The 26864-nt window shown below is 42.4% G+C and overlaps 1 protein-coding gene across 1 annotated transcript in view; it reads left to right on the top strand.

Annotated features, from left to right (window-relative positions):
- The window catches only part of COL6A5 (collagen type VI alpha 5 chain), a 112305-nt gene that overhangs the window by 70605 nt on the left and 14836 nt on the right, over positions 1 to 26864 (top strand). Inside the window, exons 32-40 of the mRNA XM_072971325.1 lie at positions 1045 to 1056; positions 3081 to 3568; positions 6848 to 6941; positions 7481 to 8134; positions 11142 to 11232; positions 15220 to 15428; positions 22422 to 23111; positions 24584 to 24680; positions 25419 to 25669. Of these exons, the coding sequence (XP_072827426.1) occupies positions 1045 to 1056; positions 3081 to 3568; positions 6848 to 6941; positions 7481 to 8134; positions 11142 to 11232; positions 15220 to 15428; positions 22422 to 23111; positions 24584 to 24680; positions 25419 to 25669 (2586 nt within the window). The remainder of the gene's footprint in view (positions 1 to 1044; positions 1057 to 3080; positions 3569 to 6847; positions 6942 to 7480; positions 8135 to 11141; positions 11233 to 15219; positions 15429 to 22421; positions 23112 to 24583; positions 24681 to 25418; positions 25670 to 26864) is intronic.

Below are 26864 nucleotides of genomic sequence, written 5' to 3'. Positions count from 1 at the left end.
GTGGAGCTCCAGAGTGCAGCTCTGATGTTAGCGTGGGGGCGACAGGTCTCAGTGCTCATTCAGCCACCTCACTGGAGAGGTGACATCTCCGAAGTCCTGTGAGGTCGTATTCCTGCTCTAACATGTGAGTTCTCCAGTCCCACAGGAGCTCTAGCCATACTGAGATAAGGATGTGGGTTCTGGGAGCTCTCTCAGCAGGAAGCTAGCGTGTCAGCTGCTGCTGGGTGAAGACAACAGAAACATGATGTGAGGGGGGAGTTGAGCCATGGAACAGCTGGACGGGGGCCAGTTTGTTGCCAGTGCCAGGAAAATCTTCTGAGTGTATCAGAGTGATTCATTGGCTTCCTAGGAATGGAGTAAAAGGAACATGGAAATCATCAGGCCTGTGCTTTCCTAAAGATTTACCACTTTCCCCCTCCCTGAATTGTCTCCAGCTCTCCGAGTAAATCACTGGGAGAAACCAGATGCCGGTTGGCTCGGGAGAAAGCCCTGGGGGATCCCCTCCTGTCTGGACACGGCGCTCACTCACACACAGGGGCTGTCTCTTTTTTTAGCAGAGACAAAGTGCATTTGGACATCCTTAGGGTTCTGCAGAAAAAAAAATAGAGTTTCCCAAGGTGTTCACTGGGGAAGAAAATAAGACCCTGTGTCTGAGCCCTGCCTTGCTGAAAGGCTCTCCGAAGGCTGGAAGGAGGGAGACAGAGCACACTGCATTTTAGCTGTCTTGCTGTTGAATAAGAGGCTCATCTCGTCTGCTCCTAGGACAAGTGATCCGTGATTCAGATTTCAACCAGAGTTCTGCTAGCGTCTGCTGGCCAGGCGTCTCAGGGAGGAGAGGTCAGAAAGGCTCACGAATGAATAAAATCCTGTGTCTTCCTCCATCCTTAACCTTGGCTCCCCATAATGAGGAACTAGCCTCCTTTGCTGTAGAGTCAAACAGAATATTCAGCTTTGTTGAAATTGTGGCGGGGGGAAGTTTGGAGTACTTTTAGTCTGGGTTCCAAAAATGTAACAGGGTCTTTCTCTCTCTTTTTTTTTTAATAGCTTGTTGGAAAGGTGAGTAATCTTACTGTATTTCGGTTCTTGCTGAATGATACCTGCTTCTTGCGTTCTGATAAAACCGACTGAGAAGCAGCCCTCACGCCCTATGGGAACAGGGGCTTCTCCCTTCTCTGCAGACACCCCTGTCTATCTGTGGGTTATGACTGTATGTACGGTTAATTCACATTTTGACCTGACTATGAAATGCTGATTGCCCGCCACCGGCCGCATCACCCTACTGTTCTCTCTGGGTCCTGCCACCGTTCACAGCTCATGGTCTTCGCTGCTTTGCTGGGCAGCTGGGTGTCAGGACTTCCTGCGTGACCACTTCTGCTGTCCGTCCACTGCTCACCCCAGGGACACTGGCTTCTTGGACGAGCGATGTTTCCTTTCCTCCCTCTGACCTCCCTTCATGTCTGCATCTCCATGTGCCCGACACTTGTCAGTCTGACCTGGAGGACGGAGGATGCTCTTCCCAGAACCTGGACCACAGTCAGTGTTCCGTGCAGCCTTAGACCCTTGGATGGAGCCGATCAGGCCAAGTCCAAGAGCTTCCGGTCTCTTGGAGACCTGCTGATGGAGACCCACATGGTCTTCGAGCTCATCCCAAAATTTGGCACCATTCACTTTAACACCTCCACCCTGCCCCCCCCCCAAATCTATCACACATCTAAGCACTCAGTAAAACTTCATGGATCTGAATTAAATTTATCAAGTACCCTGCTGGGGCACTAGGAAAGGGAGAGGTTAAAAATAAATAAAAATTGATGCTGCCTTCTGGGAGAATCTCTGACAATAGGTCAGTTACAAAGATGCTTATTTATCACTTCATTAATAATTTTTAGTATAGGGCTAAGAAATCAGGACTATTTCATTGTTCTCACTTTACAAGAGTTTGTTCACATTTTAAAAATTCCTTTGCAGTCAAATGTCTTGATTTAAAACACATCTTGAAATCACTGCCTCCTCTTCCATCTATTACTGAGAACAATGAGGATAAGGGGAAGTGTTGAGTTTAATGCTCCCTGGGAGTTAGCCGGCTTGGGGCGAGAACAGCCTATGTAGATGGCGGTGGGGAGGGTTGCTTACTTTCCAGATCATTTCTTTTTCCTGTGTTCAGACTTTAACAAGGTCTTTGAAAAGTTAGGTTCGATACAGAGTGAAATTCCCCAAGCGCAGTCATCGTGAGACTAGCAGGATTGCGTTGGGAATTACAGACAGTCCTGCCTTTATAACGGCTTGTTGCAAACCTGCCATGGTCCATGCCTCTCCCTTCCTCCTGTCACCCTTGCTTTCATCCCCAAGCTAGCTTTCACGAAGCCTCTGGGATCCCCTCTCTCTGGAAACAGCCTCTTTGTCCTCTGATCCCCATTAAGAATAATAATCACTCTCTGCCTTTCAAAATAATGATTCTCCCTGGACAAGACCCTTGAGGGCAGACCTGCCTTCGGTTTATCTTTGCACATATCTCACAGCACCTGTCCCCCTGCGTCTCACGGGGTGGGTACTTAATATTTGCTGTGTGAGTGGATGAATCTCTTTCAACTGACTCTCATTCGTAGTAGATCACCTCTGAAAATCTTTGAAGAGAATAAACTTTCCGATTTTCTGATCAATCATCGTCTCCTTTTAAAAATGTACATACGGTAAAGTCCACTCTTTCGTGGGTTTTTCACACATGTATAGATTCCTGTAACCACCACCACAGTCACCACAGTCAAGGTGCAGGACAGTTCCATCAGCCCACATGCTCCCTCCTGTGTCCTTTTAAATAGCAGACTGATAATGGGGGGTGGTGGTGTGAAGTCTGAGCATTTTAGAGCCAAATACACTGCTCTGTGTTTAGGTAACACCTTCCAGCTAATGAAGCACAGTCCTTTTCTTCCTTTGCATGTGGGTACCTCTGGTCTTAGGGCTTTTGGTATTACTTGCCTTTTCCCAGACCTCAGCATAAACTCACCTCACTGGAGTAAAAGATGGATGGGAAAGGCTTTTGATGCATTAAAACAGCCTAAGACTGCTGCTTCTCATTTCTGTAGAAAAGTGTCCCGTGTACCCAATGGAGCTGGTATTTGCCCTGGACCAGTCCTCTGACACCACAGAGCTGAGATTCAATGAAACGAGGAACACCATCACTTCCATCGTCAGTGACCTCCACATCCGGGAAAGTAACTGCCCCGTGGGAGCAAGGGTGGCTGTGCTTTCCTACGACTCAGCCACCAGCTATCTGATCCGTCCGTCTGACTACCGTAACAAGAAGCACCTCCTTCAACTTCTTTCCCAGATAAAATACTCAAAGTCTAGAGAAGTCCGAGACATCGGGAACGCGATGAGGTCTGTGGCCCGGAATGCCTTCAAGCGGACGTCCGCGGGAGCCAGTGTGCAGAGGGTTGCTGTGTTTTTTAGCAACGGACAAGCCGCCAGTAGGTCGTCCATCATCACGGCCACCATGGAGTTCAGTGCCCTGGAGATCAGCCCGGCAGTCGTTGCTTATAATGAGAGGAATTTCCTTGATGAGGCTTTTGAGGTAAGTACTCTCCTTGGCACTGACTTTAATTTGAAGATACTGGCACTAGGGGGAGGGTGTAGCTCAGTGGTAGAGTGAGTACTTAGCATGCACGAGGTCCTGGGTTCAATCCCCAGCACTTCCATTTGAAAAGAAGACATTGGTGCTGGCAGGATGGGAATACTGGGAGAGTGGGGGGAGCGATGGGGCCTCGTATCCCCCTTTGCAGTTTTCACAGCTGTTTTGTTGCCAGTGTCCATGAAATCCAGTATCTACACAAACACGTGGTCAGTCAATGCCAGCAGCTCCCTCCCTGCCGTGCGCCAGGATCGGGCCCTAGAGCTTTACATCCACACTCAAGATAGCCTCCCAGCCCTCAGAAGTGAATGCACTTGGTACCTCCATTTAAAAATCAGGAAACCGAGGCCAGGAGAGTTTGAGTGACTCCTCCAGTTTGGTACCAATACTTGGTGGCAAAGTTGAGATTCGAACTCAGGTCTGTGTGATAGAAAGGGCGGTGAACCCACGCCCTCCCAGCCCTCTGCAGGTCTGGCGGCTCTCAGACCTGTGGTCCACTCAAGGGATACCGTGCAACCGCTGGTCTTCATGTGGTGAGTGGCATTTAGGGGGTCTTCGAATCCCTGATGTTGTGTGAAACCTTGATGTGTATGAACCTTTTCTCCAAGAGGCTCTGTCCCTCTTGATTCACAGACTCTCATGGGATCTATGCCCCCACCTTTCTCCCTACACAACTGAAAATCTTCTCCCATCTCCTGTTCCTACTATTTTGAAATATATTCCTATTCTCCATGAAATACTTGCTCCTAGAGCTGGGTAAAGCCATTAGGTCCTCCAAGAGGTTATGAAGGTTGCTTTTTGTACAAATACACATGTTTCTATTGAAAAAAAAAATAAGCTCTCTACAGCATGGAGAGACCCAAGCTGCTAGTAACACATCCACAAATTTTTGAAACTAAGAGCCACAGGGAGAGTCACGATTGATCCTGGCAGAAAGGACAGAAGGAAGATGCTGTATTTTCTATAAAAATAAGCACCTCCCATCATACTGGGTAGATTATTTATGTATTATGTTATGATGTATGTCCCCTGACTCAAATGTAAGATAGAGATTTTATCTGCTTTGTTCAGTCCTGTATCCCCAGTACCTATTTACCATTGTAGGCATTCAGTAAATATTTGTTGAATGAATGAATGAATGAACAAACGAAGTGTGTGGTTTACTCCTGTGAATGAACTTCCTTGATTTACCAAGACAGCACTGAATCTTTACTTGGGGGACCAACCAGGTCGAATACCAAATGGCACCCAAAACATTCAGTTTCATACACAGCAGAAAAACTAAAACAGTGGTTAATTCTGTGAGTGGTATCAAATTTGAGTGTTATGGAATATGAAAAAAAGAAATGAAAAATTATACTGTTTAGTCAGCATTTTATAAAGATCTCAGTATATGCAGAAAGTTTATTTACGTTAAAGATAATTCCCCAGAATATGTTAAGTGTTATTAGCTAGTATGGGTGCATTATGGTCAAGTTCACTTAGTTCAAGGGAATATGATAGAAAATAATATTACGTGGTGTCTTGCTATATGTAAATTTTATAAAAGGGAATGAAGGTGAGTGAAGATATGCATAAAAACAGATTTAAAAAATTTCTTCTGTGTAGCACAGGGAACTATGTTCAATATCTGGTAATAACCTTTAATGGAAAAGAATATGAAAATGAATATATGTATGCATATGCATGGCTAGGACAGTGTGCTGTACACCAGAGATGGACACATTGTAACTGACTGTACTTCAGTAAAAAAAAAAAAGTTGGTGAAGATTATACTAAATATTTTGTTTATGCAGGTATAGTACCATATTTAAAAATAAATGGCTTTTTTCCTTAAAAATAAAAGGTAGAGAGCAGGAATGTAGTAGGTACTTCCTAACTCTAAGGCTGGAATGGTGACAAATGTTTCCAAATGCTCACTAAACACTTTACAGAAAGACAGAGGGTATGGCTTTTCTAACCTCTACTTTCCTGAAGAAGGAGTAGTGAAGTATGAACCTCTCTGTGGACTGAGAGATGCTCTCAGCATGTGGGAGTGATAGATTTCTTTCACTGTAATCAAAGTGTCTGTTTTGCATAGTGTCTCCTACAGACTAAATGCCCAATAAATAGTTATTGAGTCACTGAATGGATGCCGTGTGTTGCCCATTTCAGTGAGGATCAAAGCAAAAATGTCATCAAGAAACAGACAAAACCGGGCAGTGTGCTAGCAAGAGTTTTGAATAGACTCGGTGTCTTCTGTCTCCTGCCTCTGCCTTTGGGAGTAGACTGTCCGTTGGAATTTGTGATTGGGAATGTCCACTTGACACCTGACAGATGATGCCTTCTCGTGGGTAGTGTGATTAGGGTGGAAACCACTGGAATCACTGCTTAAAGAGGCCAAAGGAAACTTGGAATGGAACATTTCAGCAGGACCCAGCTTCGGAAGCCGATGCATTTGCAGGAGTGTGAAAAAACTCAGTGCAGAATTGCAGGCTTGGAAATAAGAATGATAATTTTTTCCCCCAGCTATACCATTAACTTATTTTTTTTATCGAAATGCAGTCAGTTTACAGTGTTGTGTCAATTTCTGGTGTGCAGCTTAATGTTTCAGTCATACGTATAAATACATATATTCATTTTCATATTCTTTTCCATTATAGATTACTACAAGATATTGAATATAGTTCCCTGTGCTGTGCAGTAGGACCTTGCAGTTTATCTATTTTATATACAGTAGTTAGCATTTCCAAATCTCAAACTCCCAATTTATCCCTTCCCACCCCCTTTCTCCCCGGTAACCATAAGATTGTTTTTTATGTCTATGAGTCTGTTTCTGTTTTGTAGATGAGGTCATCAGTGTCTTCTTTTTTCTTTTTTTAGATTCCACGTATGAGTGATATCATACGGTATTTTTCTTTCTTTTTCTGGCTTACTCAGAATGAGATTTTAATACTTGCTTCACCCTGTGGGTGAATCTTGTGGTTATCTTGCAGGAGTTTTCTCATCATAAAATTGGAACGCTAATACCTGATGTGTATACTTCTCCGGGCTTGTGTTTAGGCTCACAGGGACATAGTGTGTGTGTGCTGGTGAAGATGCACCGAGTGGAGCGAGGGGCTGTGATGCAAGGTGATGGTGGTCAGTTGCGTGCTTTCCAAACTCTCAAAGTGGGGCATGATGGACTCCTGATAATGATTAAAGAAAGCAGTCAAATAAGCACATACTTCTTTTTCAATGCAGTTTGATGACACCGGGACCTTCCAGGTGCTCCCTGTGCCTCCAGATGGGGAATACGAACCATTAGAGAGACTGCGGCGCTGTACCCTTTGCTATGGTAAGGCTAATGAGGAGGATTTATTGTGCCGAAACAAATGCCTTCTGGGTGAGCCATTAAATCTGGCTTTATCAGAAACGTCCATTTTGGATTGTAGATTCTATTTTAAGTTTTCCAGTCCTCCAATACCACAGGTCAGGGTTCCAATCTCTGCAATGTCTGAAGTTTCCATAGAATGTGAAAGTTGGTTTGGATGATGTTGCCAATTGATGTGGGTTTTCTTGGGGACAATTGGGTTGTTTGTACCAAAAGCCTCTAAAATATTACAAATATTTTTGAAATGAGTTCGGATATGACTTGTAGACTTCAAGTACATATGCTACCTACGTCTGCTTTCAACAAAGACATTCCCAGATTGTCTGTCAGTGGCCACAGAAATTGTGGGGGTGTTGAAAATTCCTTATTAATTTAAGTGATGTGAGGCGGAAGAGGTACTGATCAGGTTATTAATTCTCTATCATCAGTCACTTATTCCTTGAAGATCTCAACAGTGTCTTGTGTTGACCTTGAATCAGTGATGAGTCTCTATGTGTTTTCAGATAAATGTTTTCCAAGTGCTTGCAGCAGAGAGATTTTCTTGCCCGAAGACTCATACATGGATGTAGCCTTCCTCTTAGACAATTCTCAGAATATGGCAAGAGATGAGTTTAAGGGTGTGAAAACCTTGGTGAGCTCGATGCTTGACAACTTCTTCATTGCCTCAGACCCTGTCATCTCAGACTCTGGTGATAGAGTTGCTTTGTTGACCTGTTCTCCTTGGGATAGGAGAAAGAAGGATGTGGTAAAAACCGAGTTTGAGTTTACAACGTATGACAGTCAAATTCTAATGAAGAGACACATTCAGACTAACCTCCAGCAGGTACATGGAGAAGCTACCATTGGCCAGGCCCTGCTGTGGACCGTGGAGAATCTCTTCGCAAGAACGCCCAACCTGAGAAAACACAGGATCATCTTTGTGATCTCTACTGGAGAAAATCGTGAGAGAAAGGAATTCTTAAAGAAGACAGCTCTGCGGGCCAAGTGTCAGGGATATGTCATATTTGTGGTTTCCCTGGGGTCAACCCATAGGGCGGACATGGAGGAGCTAGCCAGCCACCCACTGGATCACCATCTGATACAACTCGGGAGAGTTCATAAACCGAATCTGGATTACATCGTGAAGTTTTTAAAGCCATTTATGTACTCAGTTCGACGTAAGTCACTATTTGGTTTTTCTGCTTTGTTTTAATAATTTAGTGTTTGTTGATAATATTGACAACCCAACCTATCTTTATATCTAGAGCTAACCCAAATATATGGATGAGATGTTGAGATAGGGACAGGAATAGGACACGTTCTGGTTTTGCCCTGTTTACGACTTGGTTATAATGCAATGGGACCTTTTTCATGATAGACAGTTTCTTCGCTAAAGTCTCGGCACCAGAAAGCACAGGTGACTGGAGGTCTCCCGAGCCACACTCACTCAGCATAAAGAAGCTCGTAAATGGTCTCCAGGAGGAGCATTTAAATACAAGTTCCCCATCCTACACCTGGTTTATTTCCAAACTTGGCGGACCCTGGAGACTGGGGTGAGGGTAGTGACACCATCCTGTGCCATTCCCAAAGAGTCTGAGTAAACACATCACACAAGAACCCTGTTCAATCGCAGGGTCTGACCCGGTGTGTGGGGGGTGGAGGCTGAGATGCAGCGTTGCTAAGAGGCTCCCTGGCGATGTTGTTGCTTCTGGTCCACAGAGCACACTTTGAGTGGTAAGGTTCTAGACCAGCGCACCAGAACCTGTCACCCCTGGGATGGGCTCTAGTGCACGAAATGGTCAGTGCAGAGAGAAGTACAGAAATTGAGAATAAGCGTCCAGAAACGTTTACAGCAATCTGACATGGCCACATCTTACAAGTGTGTGAACAGCGGATTCGGTCTCGTTGAACAAGATGTAAAGCAAACGGATCAGTGTGACACCTTGTCCTTCACCACAAATGGCTTGAGACCCTCTTCCTAGAGCAGTGATTCTCAGTGGGGGATGGTCCCCCCCCAAAGATGCCTTTTGGGGATGTCTGGAGGCATTTTTGGTTGTCACAACTGAGGGAGAGGAGAGTACTGGTATCTAGAAACCAGGGACGCTGTTAAACAGGACACCCCCGTCCCCTCCAGTGGAAAGAACGGTCCAGCCCCAAATGTCAACAGCGCTGAGCTGAGAAAGCCTGCTCTGCGGGGTTCCCGCGGAGTCAGGGCTGAGCCCGTTCCTTCTGGGACTCTGGCGGGCTTGGACTTAGGTTCCACTGGAACCAGTCCCAGCCCCCTAGAAGCCCCACGTTGCCCCCGTATTCAGGGAAACTCCAACATCACCAGCATGACAGCGTCTTCATTGGAGGAGGAGAACCATTTTCGTTTTTCCTCTGACTCGTGTGCGGTTGAAGAATCCAGTCGTCACTGCCTTGGGGATGTCATGTTATTTCCTTAACCCTAAATGCCTTCCATTGTATACTGCGCCATTATATGATGTAAAAAGGAAGAAAGAAGGGCTTCTGGGTAAATGTTGATATCAACTTTCCTCTTAGAGCTTTTTATTTTATGGGAACGGAAAGAGTTCTTTTACAGACGACCATGTCACTCTTGCACATGCATACTTGAAACAGACTGCTTAAGGCATTCCTAAGACTTCTTCTTGTTCAAAATTTGACTCTTGTGAGCTACTTCTTGACTCAGAGGCATCGATGCCACTTTTTTCAGCGCAGTGTTGTTCTTTACGCTGTCAAGACTGATGATGGTGTGGCAAGTTAGAAAGACCCTATAAAGTAACCCAACGCTGGCCTTGCTGGGCTCTGAAGTAAGCTTTGCAACTATTGAGAGCTAGCTTACGTTTCTTCTCTCTCTCTTTTTAAATGGAGGTGCTGGGGATTGAACCCAGGACCTCATGCATGCTAAGCACGCGCTCTACCGCTGAGCTATACCCAGCCCTCCTAGGGCCAGCTTGCTTTTGATTTGCACCTGAGTCATGTGTGTTGGTGCTGACTGTTGGGCGTTCCCACCTGCGCAGGTGATGACAGCAGTGTCACTGCTCCCGCCTCCCGGACAGCACCTGCCAACTGCATCTGATGCGAAGACATAGTCTTATTTCAGACGATTAGAAAAACAATGCTCCTCTTAGAACCAGAGAAATGTGATTATTGTAAAGCCATAAGTATTCTCTGAGATATTTTCATGGAGTCTTTGATCATTCAATGGCCAAAGGTCTCCTTTCACTAAAAACTATTTATTTTCCTGAGTGAGGGGGATGTATACGTATATTTCTCAATATTCTGCAGGTTATGGAGCAACAGGAAGGGGTAAAGGGACACATTATTTAGGTCAGTACCCTCTGATTATTTCCCTCCTAGGAAATCAGTGTTGTTTGGTGCAGAAGCACAGAAATAACATCATGTCATAAAATATTACCTTTCTGACATGTGCGCTATTAGCATAAGACTGCGTGAAAAAGCATGATAGAATGAAATTTCTGTTCAATTATGTTAGGCTGTGCATATGGAAATCAAGTGTGTCTGCATCACAAGTCACACTCACACAAACAAGCTAAGGAGGTCCGTTTCCATGGGCAGTTCTTTGGCTGCAAAACAGTCTAGCATCAGGTTCTGAATGCGCTTTCCAATTGCTACTATTTTCTATTTTCATCCAGGCCAGATTGTCCTGAAATATTTTAGGAACATGTGTTGTAGCAGGAAGGTTCCTGTTGGAATTCTCTTTCCCTAACAAATAAAATTTCTAGTTTAAAATTTTAGGCGAGGGGAAGGCAGAGCTCAGTGATAGAGCGCGTGCTTAGCATGCATGAGGTCCTAGGTTCAATCCCCAGCACCTCCGATAAAATAAATAAGCAAACAAACAAATAAACCTAATTATCTCCCCCCGACAAAACAAAGTTTTTTCTTAAATAAAGTATTTCTTTTAAGGGAGAGTGGGTATAGCTCAGGGGTAGAGTGCATTCTTAGCATGCACAAGTTCCTGGGTTCAATCCCGTGCCTCCATTAAAAAAAAAAAAAAATATATATATACATATATATATATGTATATATATATATGTATGTATATATACCTAATTACTTCCCCCTACAAAAAAATTTTAAATAAATTTAAAAAATAAATTAAAATTTTAAAGTTAAAAAAAGAAGTAAACATTAAAAAAATATATAACTTTTCTCATTCAACAGGAGGATTCAATCAGTACCCACCAGCGATGCTCGAGGACACCTGCAGACTCCTCAGCTCAGGAGGAGAGGAGAACGAAGACGTGCGTCTCCTGTGAGTTGGCGCTGCTGCTGTTCACAAGTGACTGTTGATTGGCCGAGGGGTGCTTAGCGGGGCTGACGGCAGGTTACGGGGCTGAGAAGGCTGATAAGTTCCCTGAAGGAAAGGCTCTTGACATATTCCATTTTCTGTAGCAGAAGTTACACATCAAGCTGGCTTTCTAGATTGATGTTTTTAAAACCTCCTCATGAGCTCTCTTACAATGTTGCTGTAAAATTCATGGTTTCCTCAGAAATTCCTGATGGAAGCTTACCCCAGGGATAGAACCTGGGATTCAGCCTTAACCCGCCCCAACCTCCCTTCGCGCCTCTCGCCACCGTAGCCTGAGTTCCGGCCATGCTGGACTCCCGTCTGCCTTCTGTGAACTATTGTTTCACCCTCCAGGGCCTCTGGCCACCCTGCCTGGGGCCCTGTTCCGTCTGTGAAGCCCTACCCACCCCTCATGGCCCTTATTGAAACTGTCTCCTTTTTGAAGCCTGTCTTAACTGGCAGTCAAAATCCACACTTCGTACTTTTTAAAGCAACTTTTGACACCTCAGCTGAGCCATTTACTACCATGTATCCCAGTGTTGTCTCTGTGATGTCCAGGGTTCCCTGTGACTCACTGTTTCATTCCCAAAGCACAGCCTAAAAGACTCCACAATGTCACTGCACATGTAAATAGTTTGCTTTAAATTTTTATCCTGAATGAGAATGTAAATAATGCATCTGACGGATCTTGAATCTCAGAAGGAGAATAGCGCCTTTGGCTGCTGCCTGCTCCTCCCTGTGCTTGACTGAGCTTGGACCCCTGACTGCAGACCCTGAAAGCCCAGAGTGAGGTCCATTGTGACCCTATCCTGCCAGATTGCAAGGAAGCAGAGGTTTCTCAGAATAGACACCTCTATTCTAGAATAGAATAGATAGATAGGCCCCTCCCACCTATCCAGGAGCAAAATGGCAAGATGAAATGTTCCTCAGAATTCCTGCAAGTACGGCTTCCTCTGACATCGGGCTTCACTTATACTTAGTGGTTTAACATGGAAGCACCCAGCAGCCCACACCTTCTGGAGGACAGCGTGGCCCTGATGTCGAGGGAAGCAGTGTTTCCCAGCATGCACTAGGCAGGAATCTTATTTAAAGGAAAATCCGTTCTTGCAAAATGGCGTTTAAACATCATGTTATTTTAACATGGTCATATGTCAATCTAGCTGTAAATCCCATGTGCTCCTAGTTGCTAGGCAACTATCAAATGAAAACAAATGTGCATATCACATCCAAGCAAGCACAATAAGACCCCAATTTAGAACACCAATTTAATTTAATGTAGTGGATGATTCTGCTTTGCCAAAACAAAACTCCTAAAAACTAAAAAAAAAAAAAAAAATTATAAATATGGTACATATTGGTGAAATATGTAAAATATGATGCATGCTGCAATTATACTATTAAGTATAGTTGATTTACACTATTATATTAGATTCAGGAGTACAACACAGTGATTTGGTGTTTTTACAGATTATACTCCATTAAAAGTTATTACAGTATAATGGCTGTAATGCCCTGTGCTATTCAATATATCCCTGTTGCTTATCTATTTTATACATAGTTTGTATCTCTTAATCCCATTCTTCTAACCTGCCCCTCCCCCCTCCTCTCTCATAACCACTAGTTTGTTCTCTGTATCTGTGAGTCTGTTTCTGTTTTGCTATATACGTTCATTTGTATCATTTTTTTGATTCCACATATAAATGACATAGAGTATTTGTCTTTCTCTGACTTGTTTCACTTAGTATGATAATCTCTAGGTCCATCCTTTTTGCTGCAAATGGCATTGTTTTATTCTTTTTCATGGCTGAGTAGTGTTCCATTGTATAAAGATACCACAGCTTCTTTATCCAGCCATCTGTCGATGGACATTTTGGTTGCTTCTATGTCTTGGCTATTGTAAATAGTGCTGCTTTGAACACTGGGGTACATGTATATTTTTGAATAAGGGTTTTCATCTTTTCTGGTTATATACCCAGGACTTGGATTGCTGGATCATATGGTAACCCTATTTTTAGTTTTTGGGAAACCACCATACAGTTTTCCATAGTGGCTGCACCAAACTACATTACCACCAACAGTGTAGGAGGGTTCACTTTTCTCCACACCCTCTCTAGCATTTATTGTTCGTAGACTTTTAAATGATGGCCATTCTGACTGGTGTGAGATGATACCTAATTGTAGTTTTGATTTTCTGATGATTAGTGATATTGAGCATCTTTTCATGTGCCTGTTGGCCATCTGGCTGTCTTCTTTGTAAAAGGTCTATTCAAGTTCTGTGCTTATTTTTTGAAATTGAGTTGTTTGGGTTTGTTTTTTTGTTTTTTTGTTTTGTGTTGTTTTTTTGTTGTTGAGTTGTATGAGCTATTTATCTAGGTTGGATATTGACCCCTTGAGGGTTGTACCATTTGCAAACATTTTCTCCCATTTGGTAGATCATCTTTTGTTTTGTCAGTGGTTTTCTTTGCTGTGCAAAAGCTTTTAAGTTTAATTAGGTCTCATTTGTTTATTTTTGCTTTTATTTCCTTTGCCTTAGGAGACAGATCCAAAAAAAATATTGCTGTTATTTATGTCAGAGAATGTTGTGCCTATGTTCTCTTCTAGTTTTATGGTTTCAGATCTTACATTTAGGTCTTTAATCCATTTTGAGTTTATTTTTATATATGGTGTGAGGAAATGTTCTAACTTCATTCTTTTACATGTAGCTGTCCAGTTTTCCCAGCACCACTTGTTGAAGGGACAGTCTTTTCCCCATTGTATATTTTTTCCCCCTTTATCAGAGATTCATTGACCATATGTGTGTAAGTTTATTTTGTGTCTCTCTTTCCGTTCCATTGAGCTGTTTTTCTGTTTTTGTGCTAGTACCACTTTGTTTTGATTACTGTAGTTTTGCAGTATAGTTTGAAATCCAGGATGGTGTCTCTCCAGCTTTTTTTTCTCAAGATTGCTTTGGTAATTTTCAATGGGATTGTTTTCTTGCTTTCTCTTTCTGATAGTTAATTTTTAGTTTATAGAAAAACAACAGATTTCTGTATATTAATCATGTATCCTGAATCTTTACTGAGTTCATTTATTGGTTCTAATGGTTTTTGTGTGGAGGTGTTAGTTTCATGTCATATGCAAATAGTGACAGTTTTACTTCTTCCCTCCCCATTGGGGGCCCTTGTATTTCTTTTGCTTGTCTGATTGCTGTGGCGACGACTTCCAAAACTATGTTAAATACAAGTGGTGAGAGTGGATAGCCTTGTCCTGTTCCTGAATTTATGAGAAAACAGTTGACCTTTTCACCATTGTATATGATGTTAGCTGTGGATTTGTCATAAATGGTCTTTATTGGGTTGAGATGTGTTCCCTCTATACTCACTTTGATCAGAGATTTTGGTCATGAATGGATGTTGAATTTTGTCAAATGCTTTTTATGCATCTATTGAAGTGATCACGTGATCTTTGTCCTTCCTTTTGTGAATGTGGTGTATCACACTGATTGATTTGCAGATGTTGAACCATTCTTGCATCCCTAGAATAAATCCAAGTTGATCACTGTGTGTGATACTTTTATATGCTGTTTGGTTCAGTTTGCTAATATTCTGTTGTGGATTTTTACATCTATATTCACCAGAGATAATGGCTTATATTTTTCTTTTTTTGTAGTGTCTGACTGGTTTTGGTGTCAGGAGGCCTTGTAGAATGAATTTGGGAGTGTTTGGTCCTCTGAATTTTTTGGAATAGTTCAAGAAGGATAGGAATTCGTTCTTCTATCTATGAGTAGGAGAATTCCCTTGTAGTATAACGAATCTGAAGGAATTATTTGATTGAAATAAATTTAGATTTTTACAACTTAATCGTCCTTCTTTTAGCAAATGATTAAGTAACGATATTAAATTGTTCAGACATTTTATTTGTATTCCACAAAGTTATTTAGATCCACTTAAAACTTTCCTCTTTACCTTCTAGGTTTTCTTCTGAGCATCGTGAGGTTTCTTCAGGAGAAAACAGCTTCATTGCTCAGGAATTAAGTGCTGGAAGAGACTCATCTTTTGTGTTGGGGGACAGTGGGAGTGACCATTTGGTTCACATTCCAAGCCACATGTTTATGCCACCGAAATTAATGACTAAGTATGAAAAAGATCAGGATTCTGGAGAAATTGCAAGTCTCACTTTGGGTAAGGAAATGAAAAGTTATGATGTGATGTGAAAGTAACTAGACTCTCCTCTTTTAACATTTAGTAGAGAGTGAAATAAATAAGGCTGGTGCAAAAAGCAATTTTTTTTTCAAGTTCAAGATGGTAGCTATAACTGCTGCTTTTATTTGAATTGAAGATTTAAATGGTCACAGGTAGCACTCTGGAGATCAGTGACACAAGCTCTAAGAAATGAGCCTGATATTTTCACCAAATTTAAGATTTCTCTAGAAGCCACAACTTAGAAGGTAAGTGTGATGTCGAAGGAGCAATCTGGAGACGATCAGAGCAAAGGAGGGATTAAAATGACTTTTACAAGTTGGCCTGGCCAGTGCCCCAGAATTTATGAGCACTTGAGAAGGTATAAGCTTTTGTTTGTTTGTTTTTTTACTGAAAATAAAATAAACTCCCCACTATCTACTAGTTACATTTTAATGGCAAAGCAATAATGCTTTTTGTCAGGAGTTACTATTTTCAAGCAAATCAGATACATAGGATTTTGGCTGCATTTTCATTTAAAAGGGTGACCTTTTAAACAGACTATACAGCTATTCGATCTATGCATCTAAAGTCTTCCAAAATGCTCATTTGGCCGGGATGCCAGCATTTAAAGCGTGTGTGTTGTTAAGAATATGCAAGCTTAAAAGGAAAAGGGGCAATTTCATGCTGATTATTCATAAGAATGAATCATATTAATTCTTCGTAACTTCCCTGGATGAGTAAATGTTCTTTTCCTTGGATTAACACTTCATGTCCCTATATTGTCCCCCTATTGCTGAAATATGTATATTTGAATTTTAGCTTTAAAACAGCTAAACTTTCCTTTATAGAAGCTAGAATGAAGAATTAAAAAGTCAGTCATGAGTTGAAAACTGAAACTTTTTTGAAAAGGTGATGAAGTGAAACTGGATATACGTGGTTCTCTGGCATTAAGGCATCAAGGGTGTGTATTTTTTATTTAAAACAACGTTTTATTGTTGGGCAGACATAGCTTAAAGAAGAGAACAGAATATTTGTCCTTCTTAATGGATGCAGCCAATCTGGGGTGTTTGCTCTAATGATACAGGAATTACAACAGCCCTCAAGGCACAGGAATTTATTCTGTTTTGGTTTAGAAAGAAAAAGAGAAGTTCTTCGGGCAGTGTTGTTGATGCAGGAAAAACAGTTGTGGGGCTTGAGGATGGCTGTGTCCCAGGCTTCGGTTGAGCCCCTGGGACGTGCCCCGCCAAGTGTGGGTCCTTGGCTTCGTGCAGGAAAGAATTCAAGAGCGAGCCACCGTTGAGTAAAGGTAGATGTATTTAGAGAGATACATTGAAAGGCGAGAGGTAGGCCACAAGGTATGGGGGTTGGGTGTTCAGGTTATAGTAAAAGTAGGTACATATTCCATAGACAGAGTACGGGCCGTCTCCAAAGGGGGAGAGAGAGAGGCAGTGGCTGCTGCGAGGCACCATGTTGCCAATTTTTATGGGCTCAGTAACTTCATATGTTAATAAGTTGAAGGACCAGTCTAACTAGTCTGGGGGAAGGGGCTGGGATTCCCGGGGAGTTGGCCACTGCCCACTCTTTGACCTTTTGTGGCTAGCCTTGGGACTGTCTTGGCACTTGTGGGTGTGTTATTCACCATGTTAATATGTTACAGTGAGCGTACAATGAAGCTCAAAGTCTACTAGAAGTCAGATCTCCCACCATCTTGAGCCTCAAGGCCTACTGGGGGTTGAATCTTCCACCATTTCGGTGTTAATTGCTTTATCATTCCTTGAATGGCTGTGCCCTGCCCCCTTCCTGTCTCGTTGTCATTTGTGATAGTATTGTTAGAGGTAAGCATTCTAAAGTCTAATAATTCAGAAGTGGGAACCTTTTCAAGAAAGACAGAAATAATTGGATATTTAAGGGAAAAAAGATACCTTTTACCATCATCTTTAATGACCATCATTCAGTAATAACAGCAAGACTTTTTATTTGGTTTTTCAGATGTCTGGCAATTAAGATATTCATACCCAGTTTAAGGTCCAATTTGGCTGAAGAAATAACTGTGCATGGTTCTATAGGAAAAAATGTCAATTTTCTCCTGCTCCCATCCCACCCAATTACTCTTACACTGGGTTGAAGTGTGTTGGAACTTTCGTGGAGGATTATGTGAGGCTGTGGTAGCCTGGAAACAGAGTCTCAGACCGAGGGATAATGTATATTATTTTATCCTTTAAAATAAATCTGAGTCTCAGATCATTAAGTGCTGTCCGGGAACTTGTACGAGTCCTTCCTTTTTTTTTTTTTTTCTTTTTTAAAATCATCTTTAGCTGGGTGGCAAAAGCTGCTGAGAACTTTATATAATGTGCCCCATCCTTGTGGAGAGTAAATTGTGCTTCAGATATTTTGTTTGGTCACTGAGAGAGGAGCTTTGATAAGTTGCAGATGCACTGCACAAATCGAAGGTCGATAACTTTCATAAGCACCTCCATATGCTATGCCTATTACTCATTTATAATGTGATTCTTTCAGCTGATGGCTGATTTGTGTGCCCTTGAATGGAGAGTCTTGGGGAAAAGTCAGGAGTCTTAACCATTTAAGAAATTTTTAGTGTTCCCAGACCACTGTGAGCTGGCACTGAGTTGTGTATCACTCTCTTTCACGAAAAACACAACCGCGCTCTGTCTATGCCCCTCCCACTGCTTCTTCCTCCCAGCTCCGATATCCAAGTTCATCTTTGATTCCATCCCCTTGCCTAGCCCTCTCCATTCCTTCCAGCAGCTCAGAATCACCTGCAAGCCCTTCAGAAGCACAAAATCCTAAACCCGTCTCAGAACTACTGCTTCAGAGTTAGGAGTGTGAATGGCTACGAAAAAGCCACATGCTTTAAAACCACCATTGGTGATTTTTGTATGCCTTCATTTTTGAGATTCACTATCCCAGGGATTCTCCAATTGTGTCCTGAAGCCAGCAGCATCAGCATAATCTGGGAACGTGGCTGACAGTTGCTCATCCCAGACAGACTGAAGCAGACACTCCGGGGGCGGGGCTCAGCCGTCGGTCTTAACAAGCCATGCAGGTGATTCTGCTGCAGGCTGAGGCTGAAGACCTGCTGCTCCTGCTGCCAAATTTGCTCTGTGTTCCCGGCTAAAAGCAACTGGGTAATCAGTCTCACGGAACAGAAGTAAGAGTGCCTAGTTCCAAAGGGTTCCAGGTGAACTGGATTATAGTTTTGCTTTGCACATCCAAGAACGCTGACCATCCATCCACCCATCCATCCAACATCTAACAGAACATTTTTAAGATTCAAACAGGTAGAGATTATCTGGAGATACTATTATGCATTTTGACCATGACATCCACGATATAAAAATTCGTTGGAAAATTCAGTTCCTCGTAATTACTTACCAGTGGAAAACACATAGTTCTTTGGAATTATGTAACGAAAAATGGATGGTTTAATCCTAATTGAATTGGAACTAATGACCCAGTGGTGAGACTAGCATTTTCATCAAAGATGCTAGGTTAACTAATAATTAAGATACAGTTAGTCTACTTTCAAGATTAAAGAGGGACAAGATCTTTTTTTAAACATTTTTTTTATTGAGTTGTAGTCATTTTACAATGTTGTGTCAAATTCCAGTGTAGAGCACAATTTTTCAGTTATACATGAACTACATATATTGATTGTCACTTTTTTTTTTTGCTGTGAGCTACCACAAGATCTGGACAAGATCATTTTTTTTCCATAATACCTAATATTTATTAAAGACCTACAGTGATGGAAAGCACTTCTATACAGTATCTCATCTAATCTTCATAACATGGTCAATACTGTCCTCATTTTACAGTCAAGAAAACAAGCTTAGAGAGATCTAATAATATGCCAAATGGCAAACATCTGTGCAAGTGACAAATCAGCAGTGCTTAAGTTCCTATCAGTTTCCCGTGGCCCAAACAACATTTTATATATGAAAATAAACTAAAACCTGTGAGAAGGATGTTGACAATATATTCATTTGTTAACTATTTTAAGCCATTAACAGTTATTTTATCTGATGTCTGCAATAATTATTGATAATCACATATATTTGTGAATATGTAAAACTTGGAAACAAGATTAAGTATATTAACAATTTATGCTGCTTTTCTGTTGTCACATAGTTTCAGTACATTTGTAATACTTCAAGTAATCAGTTTAGTCACTTTTTAAGATTGATAATATTAAGTAAAATATTGCAAAGAGTTTGAAGTAGAGGTTAAATAGAGGGGCTTAATTAAATAGCCCAGGTTTGAATCCTAACCATGTAAAGATGTGTTAATCACTTAATATTTTTAAGCTTCAATTTTCTCATCTAAAAATGGAATCAATATTTCTTTTTTAGCAACAGAATATATTTATTTAATTGAAGTATAGTTGATTTACAATATTGTGTTTCAGGCATACAGCAAAGTGATACAGTTATACATATATGTACATACATGTATATGTGTGTGTGTGTGTGTGTGTGTGTGTGTATCAGCCTCGTGGAAAGTCTTATAAAAACGGTTAACTAGAAAAATAGCTGCTACAGTTCATGTGGACAGAGATGTGCACATCAAGGAGCTACAGTCGTCCGTGTGCCTTGCCGATGGAGAACATATGATTGATTTTGGCCCCTGAACAGATTCCAAGGCAGACCCCAAGATAACTCATTGCACATCTTGAGATTTCCCACAAATTCCATGAAAGGCAGCATAGCTACTTCACACGCGTATGCAATCCCAGTCCAGATGGCTCAAGTCTTTAGATTCTCCCTTGCCCCTAAATTGCATTTCCACCTCCACTTCTCCCGAAAGTTACTGGAGCACACTTGGCGCTGTGGCTTAAATCTTAGCCAAAGTTAGCCTAATCTCTGGGGGCGCTTCCGTGGAAATCCAGCTGGATATCCCATTCCTTTGAAGCCAGCTCCACGAGAAGTGAGCCAGCTCTTCCTCATCTGCCATTCTGGGGAAATTCTTCCCAGTGTTGGAGATGGGATCGGTGTGTTGGTGACATTTCCAGAGAATACACAGCACTGCTGTGAGCTATAAATATACTTTATCCACACTCCTGCCAAGTTTTCTTGAAGGAAAGTATTTTTGAAGACCCAATCTCCCCAAGTAAGATGATTTAGACTCAAAGTAGGATAATCATAGGTGATTATTGAGTGTTTGACTACATTTTAGAGTTTAGCATTTACCTTCTTTGACTCTCATGCTCGTCCTGCGAGTGGGTAGAGAACCTAGGTCTAGAGATTTTTACAGGTGAAATACACCTCCTTAGAAAATAGTTCTGCCAGGTACTCTGGAAAAGGACTGAGATTTTGCTCACTTACAAAGAGAAAACTAGGGGAGGGGGAAGTAACATTTCTGGTGTGGGCAGTGTATGAAAAAATATTTTACTAACATGATAAGTCAATCCTCCCTCTTCTTTTAATTGAAGTATAGTTTATTTACAGTATTATATTCGTTTCAGGTATGCAACATAGTGGTTCAATATTTTTATAGATTGTATTTCATTTAAAGTTATTATAAAGTATTTGCTCTATTCCCTGTGCAGTGCAATATATCCTTGTAGCTTATTTACTTTTTTACATAGTAGTTTGTGCCTCTTAATCTTCTTCCCCTCTCTTACCCCTCTCTGCTTTCCTCTCCCCACTGGTCACCACTAGTTTGTTCTCTATATCTGTGACTCTCTTTCTGTTTTGTTATATTTATTCATTTGTTTTATTTTTTAGATTCCACATAAAAATGAAAACACAGAGTATTTGTCTTTCTCTGTCTGACTCATCTCACTAAGCATAATAATACCCTCTAGGTCCATCCATGTTGTTGCAAATGGCAAGTTCCCGTTCTTTTTTATGGCTGAATAGTATTCCATCATGTATGGGCCACATCTTCTTTATCGAGTCATCAGCTGACAGACATTTAGTTTGCTTCCATATCTTACCTATTGTAAATAGTGCTGCTATGAACGCTGGAGTGTATCATTTCCAATTAATGTCTTTGTTTTCATTGGATACATACCCAGGAATGGAATTGCTGGATCCTTTGCTAGTTCTGTTTCTAGTTTTCTGAGAAACCTCCATACCGTTTTTCACAGCGACTGCACCCACTTACATTCCCACCAACAATGTTCTTGGGTCCTCTTTTCTCCACATCCTCACCAACATTCTTATTTGTAGACTTTTTGACGATAGCTATTCTCACAGGTGTGAGGTGATATCTCATTGTGGTTTTGATTTGCATTTCTCTGATGATTAGCAATGTTGAGCATCCTTCCCTGTGCCTGTTGGCCATCTGTATGTCTTTTTTGTAAAAAGGTGTATTCAGGTCTTCTGCCCATTTTGATTGAGTTGTTTGTTTGTTCGTTTTGATATTGAGTTTTATGAGCTGTTTATCTCATGTGGATATTGACCCTTTGTGAAACATATAATTTGTAAATATATTCTCCCCATCAGTAGGCTTTCTGTTTTATCAGTGGTTTCCTTTGGTGTGCAACGGCTTTTAAGTTTAATGAGGTTCCATTTGTTAATTTTTGCTTTTGTTTCCTTTACCCAGGAGCCAGATCCAAAAAAATTATTGCTACAATTTACATGAAAGACTGTTTTCTTATGTTTTCTTCTAGGAGTCTAATGGTTTCTGATCTTACATTTAGGCCTTTAATCCATTTTGAGTTTATTTTAGCATATGGAATGAGAAAATGTTCTAATTTCATTGTTTCACATGTAGCTGTTCAGTTCTCCCAGCACCACTTATTGAAGAAACTCCTTTCCCTGTTGTATATTCTTGTCATGGATTAATTGAGCATAAGTGTGCGGGCTTATTTCTGGGCTCTCTATTCTATTCCAGTGATTTGCCGCGGGTGTGGGAAGGAAGCATGAAGGAAGCATGGTGACACCCCATGCTGTGTATCTGCCATCCTTGGCTAGGAGTTCCAAGTTTATCCTTCTACTAAAAACAGTGACTTGAGTTATTCTGTTGCAGGACATGAAAACCATGGCAGAAAAGAAGAACCAGGTCTTGCTTATGAACCTAGCGCTGCCTCTCTTCAAGAATATTACATGGATGTGGCCTTCCTCATAGATGCTTCCCAAAGAGTAGGAAAGGATGAGTTTAAGGAAGTGAAAGCGTTTGTAACCTCGGTGCTTGATTACTTCCACGTGGCCCCAGACCCACTGATCTCCATGCTGGGAGACAGGGTAGCAGTCCTGACCTACTCTCCTCCAGGCTACATGCCCAACACTGAAGAATGCCCCGTCTACCTGGAATTCGATTTGGTCACTTACAACAGTAGACACCAAATGAAACGGCATCTCCAAGACTCTCTCCAGCAGCTCAATGGAGATGCTTTTATTGGCCAGGCCCTGCAGTGGACAGTGGACAATGTTTTTGTAGGAACCCCCAACCTCAGGAAAAACAAAGTGATCTTTGTCATATCTGCTGGTGAAACCAACCCTTTAGACAAGGAAGTTTTAAGAAATGTGTCTCTCAGTGCCAAGTGTCAGGGCTACTCCATATTTGTGTTTTCCTTTGGTCCTGTGCACAACGACAGGGAGCTAGAAGAATTAGCCAGCCACCCACTGGATCATCACTTGGTTCAGCTCGGCCGATCCCACAAGCCAGATTTGGACTATATCGTCAAATTTGTCAAGCCGTTTGTTCACTCAATCAGACGTAAGTCGTTAAAGTTTTCCTCTTCTATTGCATTTGCAATAGATTCAATGTCTCTGTGTCTAATTCACTAGTGGGATCTAATCCACGATCCCCACTTGGGTCAAGAATGGTGCAGTCTAGAAGGCAATGAGAAAACCACAGAGAAAAATCCCAGGTCTTAGTGACCTTGACCTTTGCTGCTGTCCTGTCAAGGTCTTTGCCAGAAAGTGAAGGATGTCTTTTAACCCTAATCTGTGAGTGTTCACTATGTGCCAAGTTTTTTTGATTATGGTATCATTTAATCCTCAGGACAGCCCTCAAAGGGAAGTATTAAGTTTAAAAATAGTTTTATTGAAGTGTAGTTGATTTATAATTTTTTTTTTAATGAAGGTACTAGGGATTGACCCCAGGACCTCGTGCATACTTAGGCCTGCACTCTCCTGCTGGGCTGTACCCATCCATCACAGGAAAGTATTAGCATCCCCACTTTACAAGTGAGAAAATTGAGGTTCAGAGACATTAAATAAATGGCACGAAAGCGCACAGTTAAGAGCTGGCAAATTGTAGGCTTAACCCCAGGCATCCTGAGCTCAGAGCCCTGCCCTCGTTCATTAAGCTACACTTCAGTCACTAACGCCTTAACGAGGTGTAGACCACTGCAGGAAACACTGCCCCCCAGTCCCCCCGCCTGCTCCAAGGACTTCTATTTTATCTTGTCAGTTTTGGTTCTGACTTCAGTTCTTAAGAGCCATGGACAAGAATCTCTCCTAGAGCCTCCGTCTCAGACAGCTGGCTCAGGGACAGCCAGGCAAGGGCTATAAGGTTGTTTTTCTACAGTGGGGATTTGAGAGAGGCTGCCCACCACTGTCCCTAAGTTGTAATTGCAGACACGGTTACAGTAGCAAACCTGAGAGCCCGCAGCATCAAGCACGTCCTGGCCTCTGCTGGGAATCAGGATGCGGCAGAGACCACGCCGAGCAGCGGTCTGCAGCCCTAGCAAGTTCAGCGGGGAGTCCCAGGGATGCAGATTTTCCAGCGCTCACGTAGCCCAGGGCTCACGGAACCCTCAGAAATCTTGGAAGTCTGGATTTATATTTAGTAGCAAGCTTGTCACTTGCAAAAAGAAAGTGCCTTCTTCCAACCTCGAGATAAACCAGGTAGTCAATTTCAATAGCTAATACTGTCTTCTAGAAAGATCTTCCTTTTAAAGGGAGAGAAACAGATGATAGAAGAGATTCAGAGAGATCCTGGAATTGTGTCACAAGCTGGTGACACGCAGAGGGGGAGAATTTTGGACCCCATCGCTGCTGGATCTCGTGGGCTTGGCCAAGGAGGTATTGCAGCATCAGAGGTTGCCTACTTGGCTGAGTCCCTTATAGGATTAATTTGCTCTAAAAAACACCTCCAGCCACAGGGGAAGATGACCTGACTTTGAGTGATAGTCCAAATGAGGAAGGGTAATGTTCAGACTAACCAGCCCACTCTCTCTCTAGGCGCCATCAACGCATATCCCCCTGCAGATCTGAGACCCCGGTGTGTTAACGTCACTGCTCCCCACCCAGAGGATGATGGCACAGAAAACACTGTGTTGTGAGTCGACACGTATTCACAGCTCGGGTGGGACTACAGCCGGAAACAGTCCTTAAGACGATCACTTGAAATAAATGGCATTTTAGTTTTTGAGATGCAAGTTTGGCTGTGGGGTGAGGTGTGTGTGTGTGTGTGTGTGTATGTGTGTTTAAATGCTCCTGATTTGTGACAACAGCACAGATCTGGTGTTACCAGCAGATAGAATGATTCATACTAGAAAGAACCATACTTCCATGTCTGTAGCTTTTATGGAAAAAGAAGCCCTTTTTAATACTTATTAGTAGATATATGATATTGTTCAAATATGGGGTCCTGCCACAACAGAAAACTTCTAAGGTCAAAGGTTAGATGTAACAATGTTAGAGCAAAAGAAACAGATGCAAAAGAAAAACTCACAAAGAAGCAACAAAAACATTTGCTGTTTCTAAAATGGAACCCCTGTGAATACGGGCAGGAAAGACTCTTAAGTCTGATTTTGCAAAGTCCAACCCTAAGTACTCAATAAGCAGTCAGTGATGAAGGTAACATCAGTTTGGAGCCCTAAGCCACTGACACAAATGTCTTGGAATATTAAAAAAAAAAATGCCCCTCAGTCAAGTTTCATCCACAAACTGCGTCTGGACTATTCAAATCATGCGCATCAAACTGATTCCTGTTCTGTTATCTGGCTGTGTTTACGCTGAATCCTGCAAGGGCCTTGGCTAACATACATCTCTTCGCTTTTCTCTGTCACCTCAGCCTCATTCCTGAGGTGTATGAAATGGAGACGGAGCACGGGGAGCCTTTGGGTGAATTCAGGTCCCAGCAGCAGCAGCAGCAGCTCTCTGAATTAGGGGACAGTCGTAGGAACGGTTCTGGGACCAGCACTGATCTGATCCAGAGGTGGTACCTGCTTTTATCTCCTGGGGAGCTGATCATGAAAGACAAGGACAAGGCACATTCAGAAGAACTCACAGCTGCAGCAGACGACAGACAGCAAGATAAAAAAGGTAACCTTGACGCAGTAGAGTTGACGATCCTGAAGTGCCTTTGTTTGGATTTTCCCCTGTAGAGGGTGAGCGGTGAGAACGCACGGGGACAATGGAGATGGTAGAATAGAGGGGCTTATCATCTAGGGCTACAGGGGTCCCCAAAACAAGGGGCAAAGGAGGTAAAATGTCTGAGGGCAAAAGGGGGAGACACTGGTGTTGGCAAAACCAGAATGAGATATAAATGCCCGGTGTGGGGACAAGGAACAGAATGTGATGGGGAGTACAACAGGACTGCAGGTCCTGGGGGGGCGGGAGGAGCCCTGCTCTCTCACGGAGGCGGGGAGATGAGGGGACCAGTCTGCAGAGTCTGAACACCTGGGGGCTGCTGTCTCCCTTAGTAATCAGGGCTTTCCTGGTCTGAGATGCCGGCTCCCGGCTGAGCCCCAGCGCCCCGGAGCCTGGAGAGGACAGTGCTGCGGTGGTTCTGAGATCTCTGTGAAGGCTGAGGGTGGCTTCTAGGCTGCCTGGTGAAATGGCCATGGACCGACAGCTAGAGAGAAAACAGGAGATGGGGAAGAGGCAGCCATAGGAGGTTCTAGGGCAGCTTTCTGCTCAATCTCTGCTGTGTACCAAAATCCTGGGAGACATTATTGTAAAAATAAATATGCCCAGGTACCTCCTAGAGCTGAAAATATGCAGATCCTCTGACCCACTAATTTTAGCCAATGTATATACCCCACAGGAAAATATGTATTCACGAAGAGTCAGGTACCAGAATGTCCATAACAGAACCATTTGTAGTGGGCTCAGAGTGGGAACAAAAATGCCCAACAACAGATATGGTAAATAAATGTGGGTGTAGTTATACAATAAAATATTATACATGTGTGGTGTGCAGTGTGTGTGTAAAATGCTATGCATGTATGTGTACCTCATTTACACACATATATACAATGTAGATTACATGTTACGTATTATATATACTATGTATATATTAGATGCGGGTATAATTGTAGATACAACTGTAGAATAGTCAGCAAAATGATGGAAGACAAGAGCTGAGGATAGAGGAAGTACAAAAAATTTAGACAGGAGAGAGAAGATGTATGAAAAGGAAAGATAAACCTAAACATGATGAAACATCTGGTGCAGTCAAGAAGAACTCATCCTGCTTTGTCCCCTGGATGGAGTGAGCCCACTCGGTCTCTCCCAG

The sequence above is a fragment of the Vicugna pacos genome, chromosome 1, assembly GCF_048564905.1.
Source record: "Vicugna pacos chromosome 1, VicPac4, whole genome shotgun sequence".
In the NCBI taxonomy this organism is placed as follows: Eukaryota; Metazoa; Chordata; class Mammalia; order Artiodactyla; family Camelidae; genus Vicugna; species Vicugna pacos.
The sequence above is the reverse complement of the archived record's forward strand: the minus strand, read 5'-3'. Positions and strand labels throughout refer to the sequence as shown.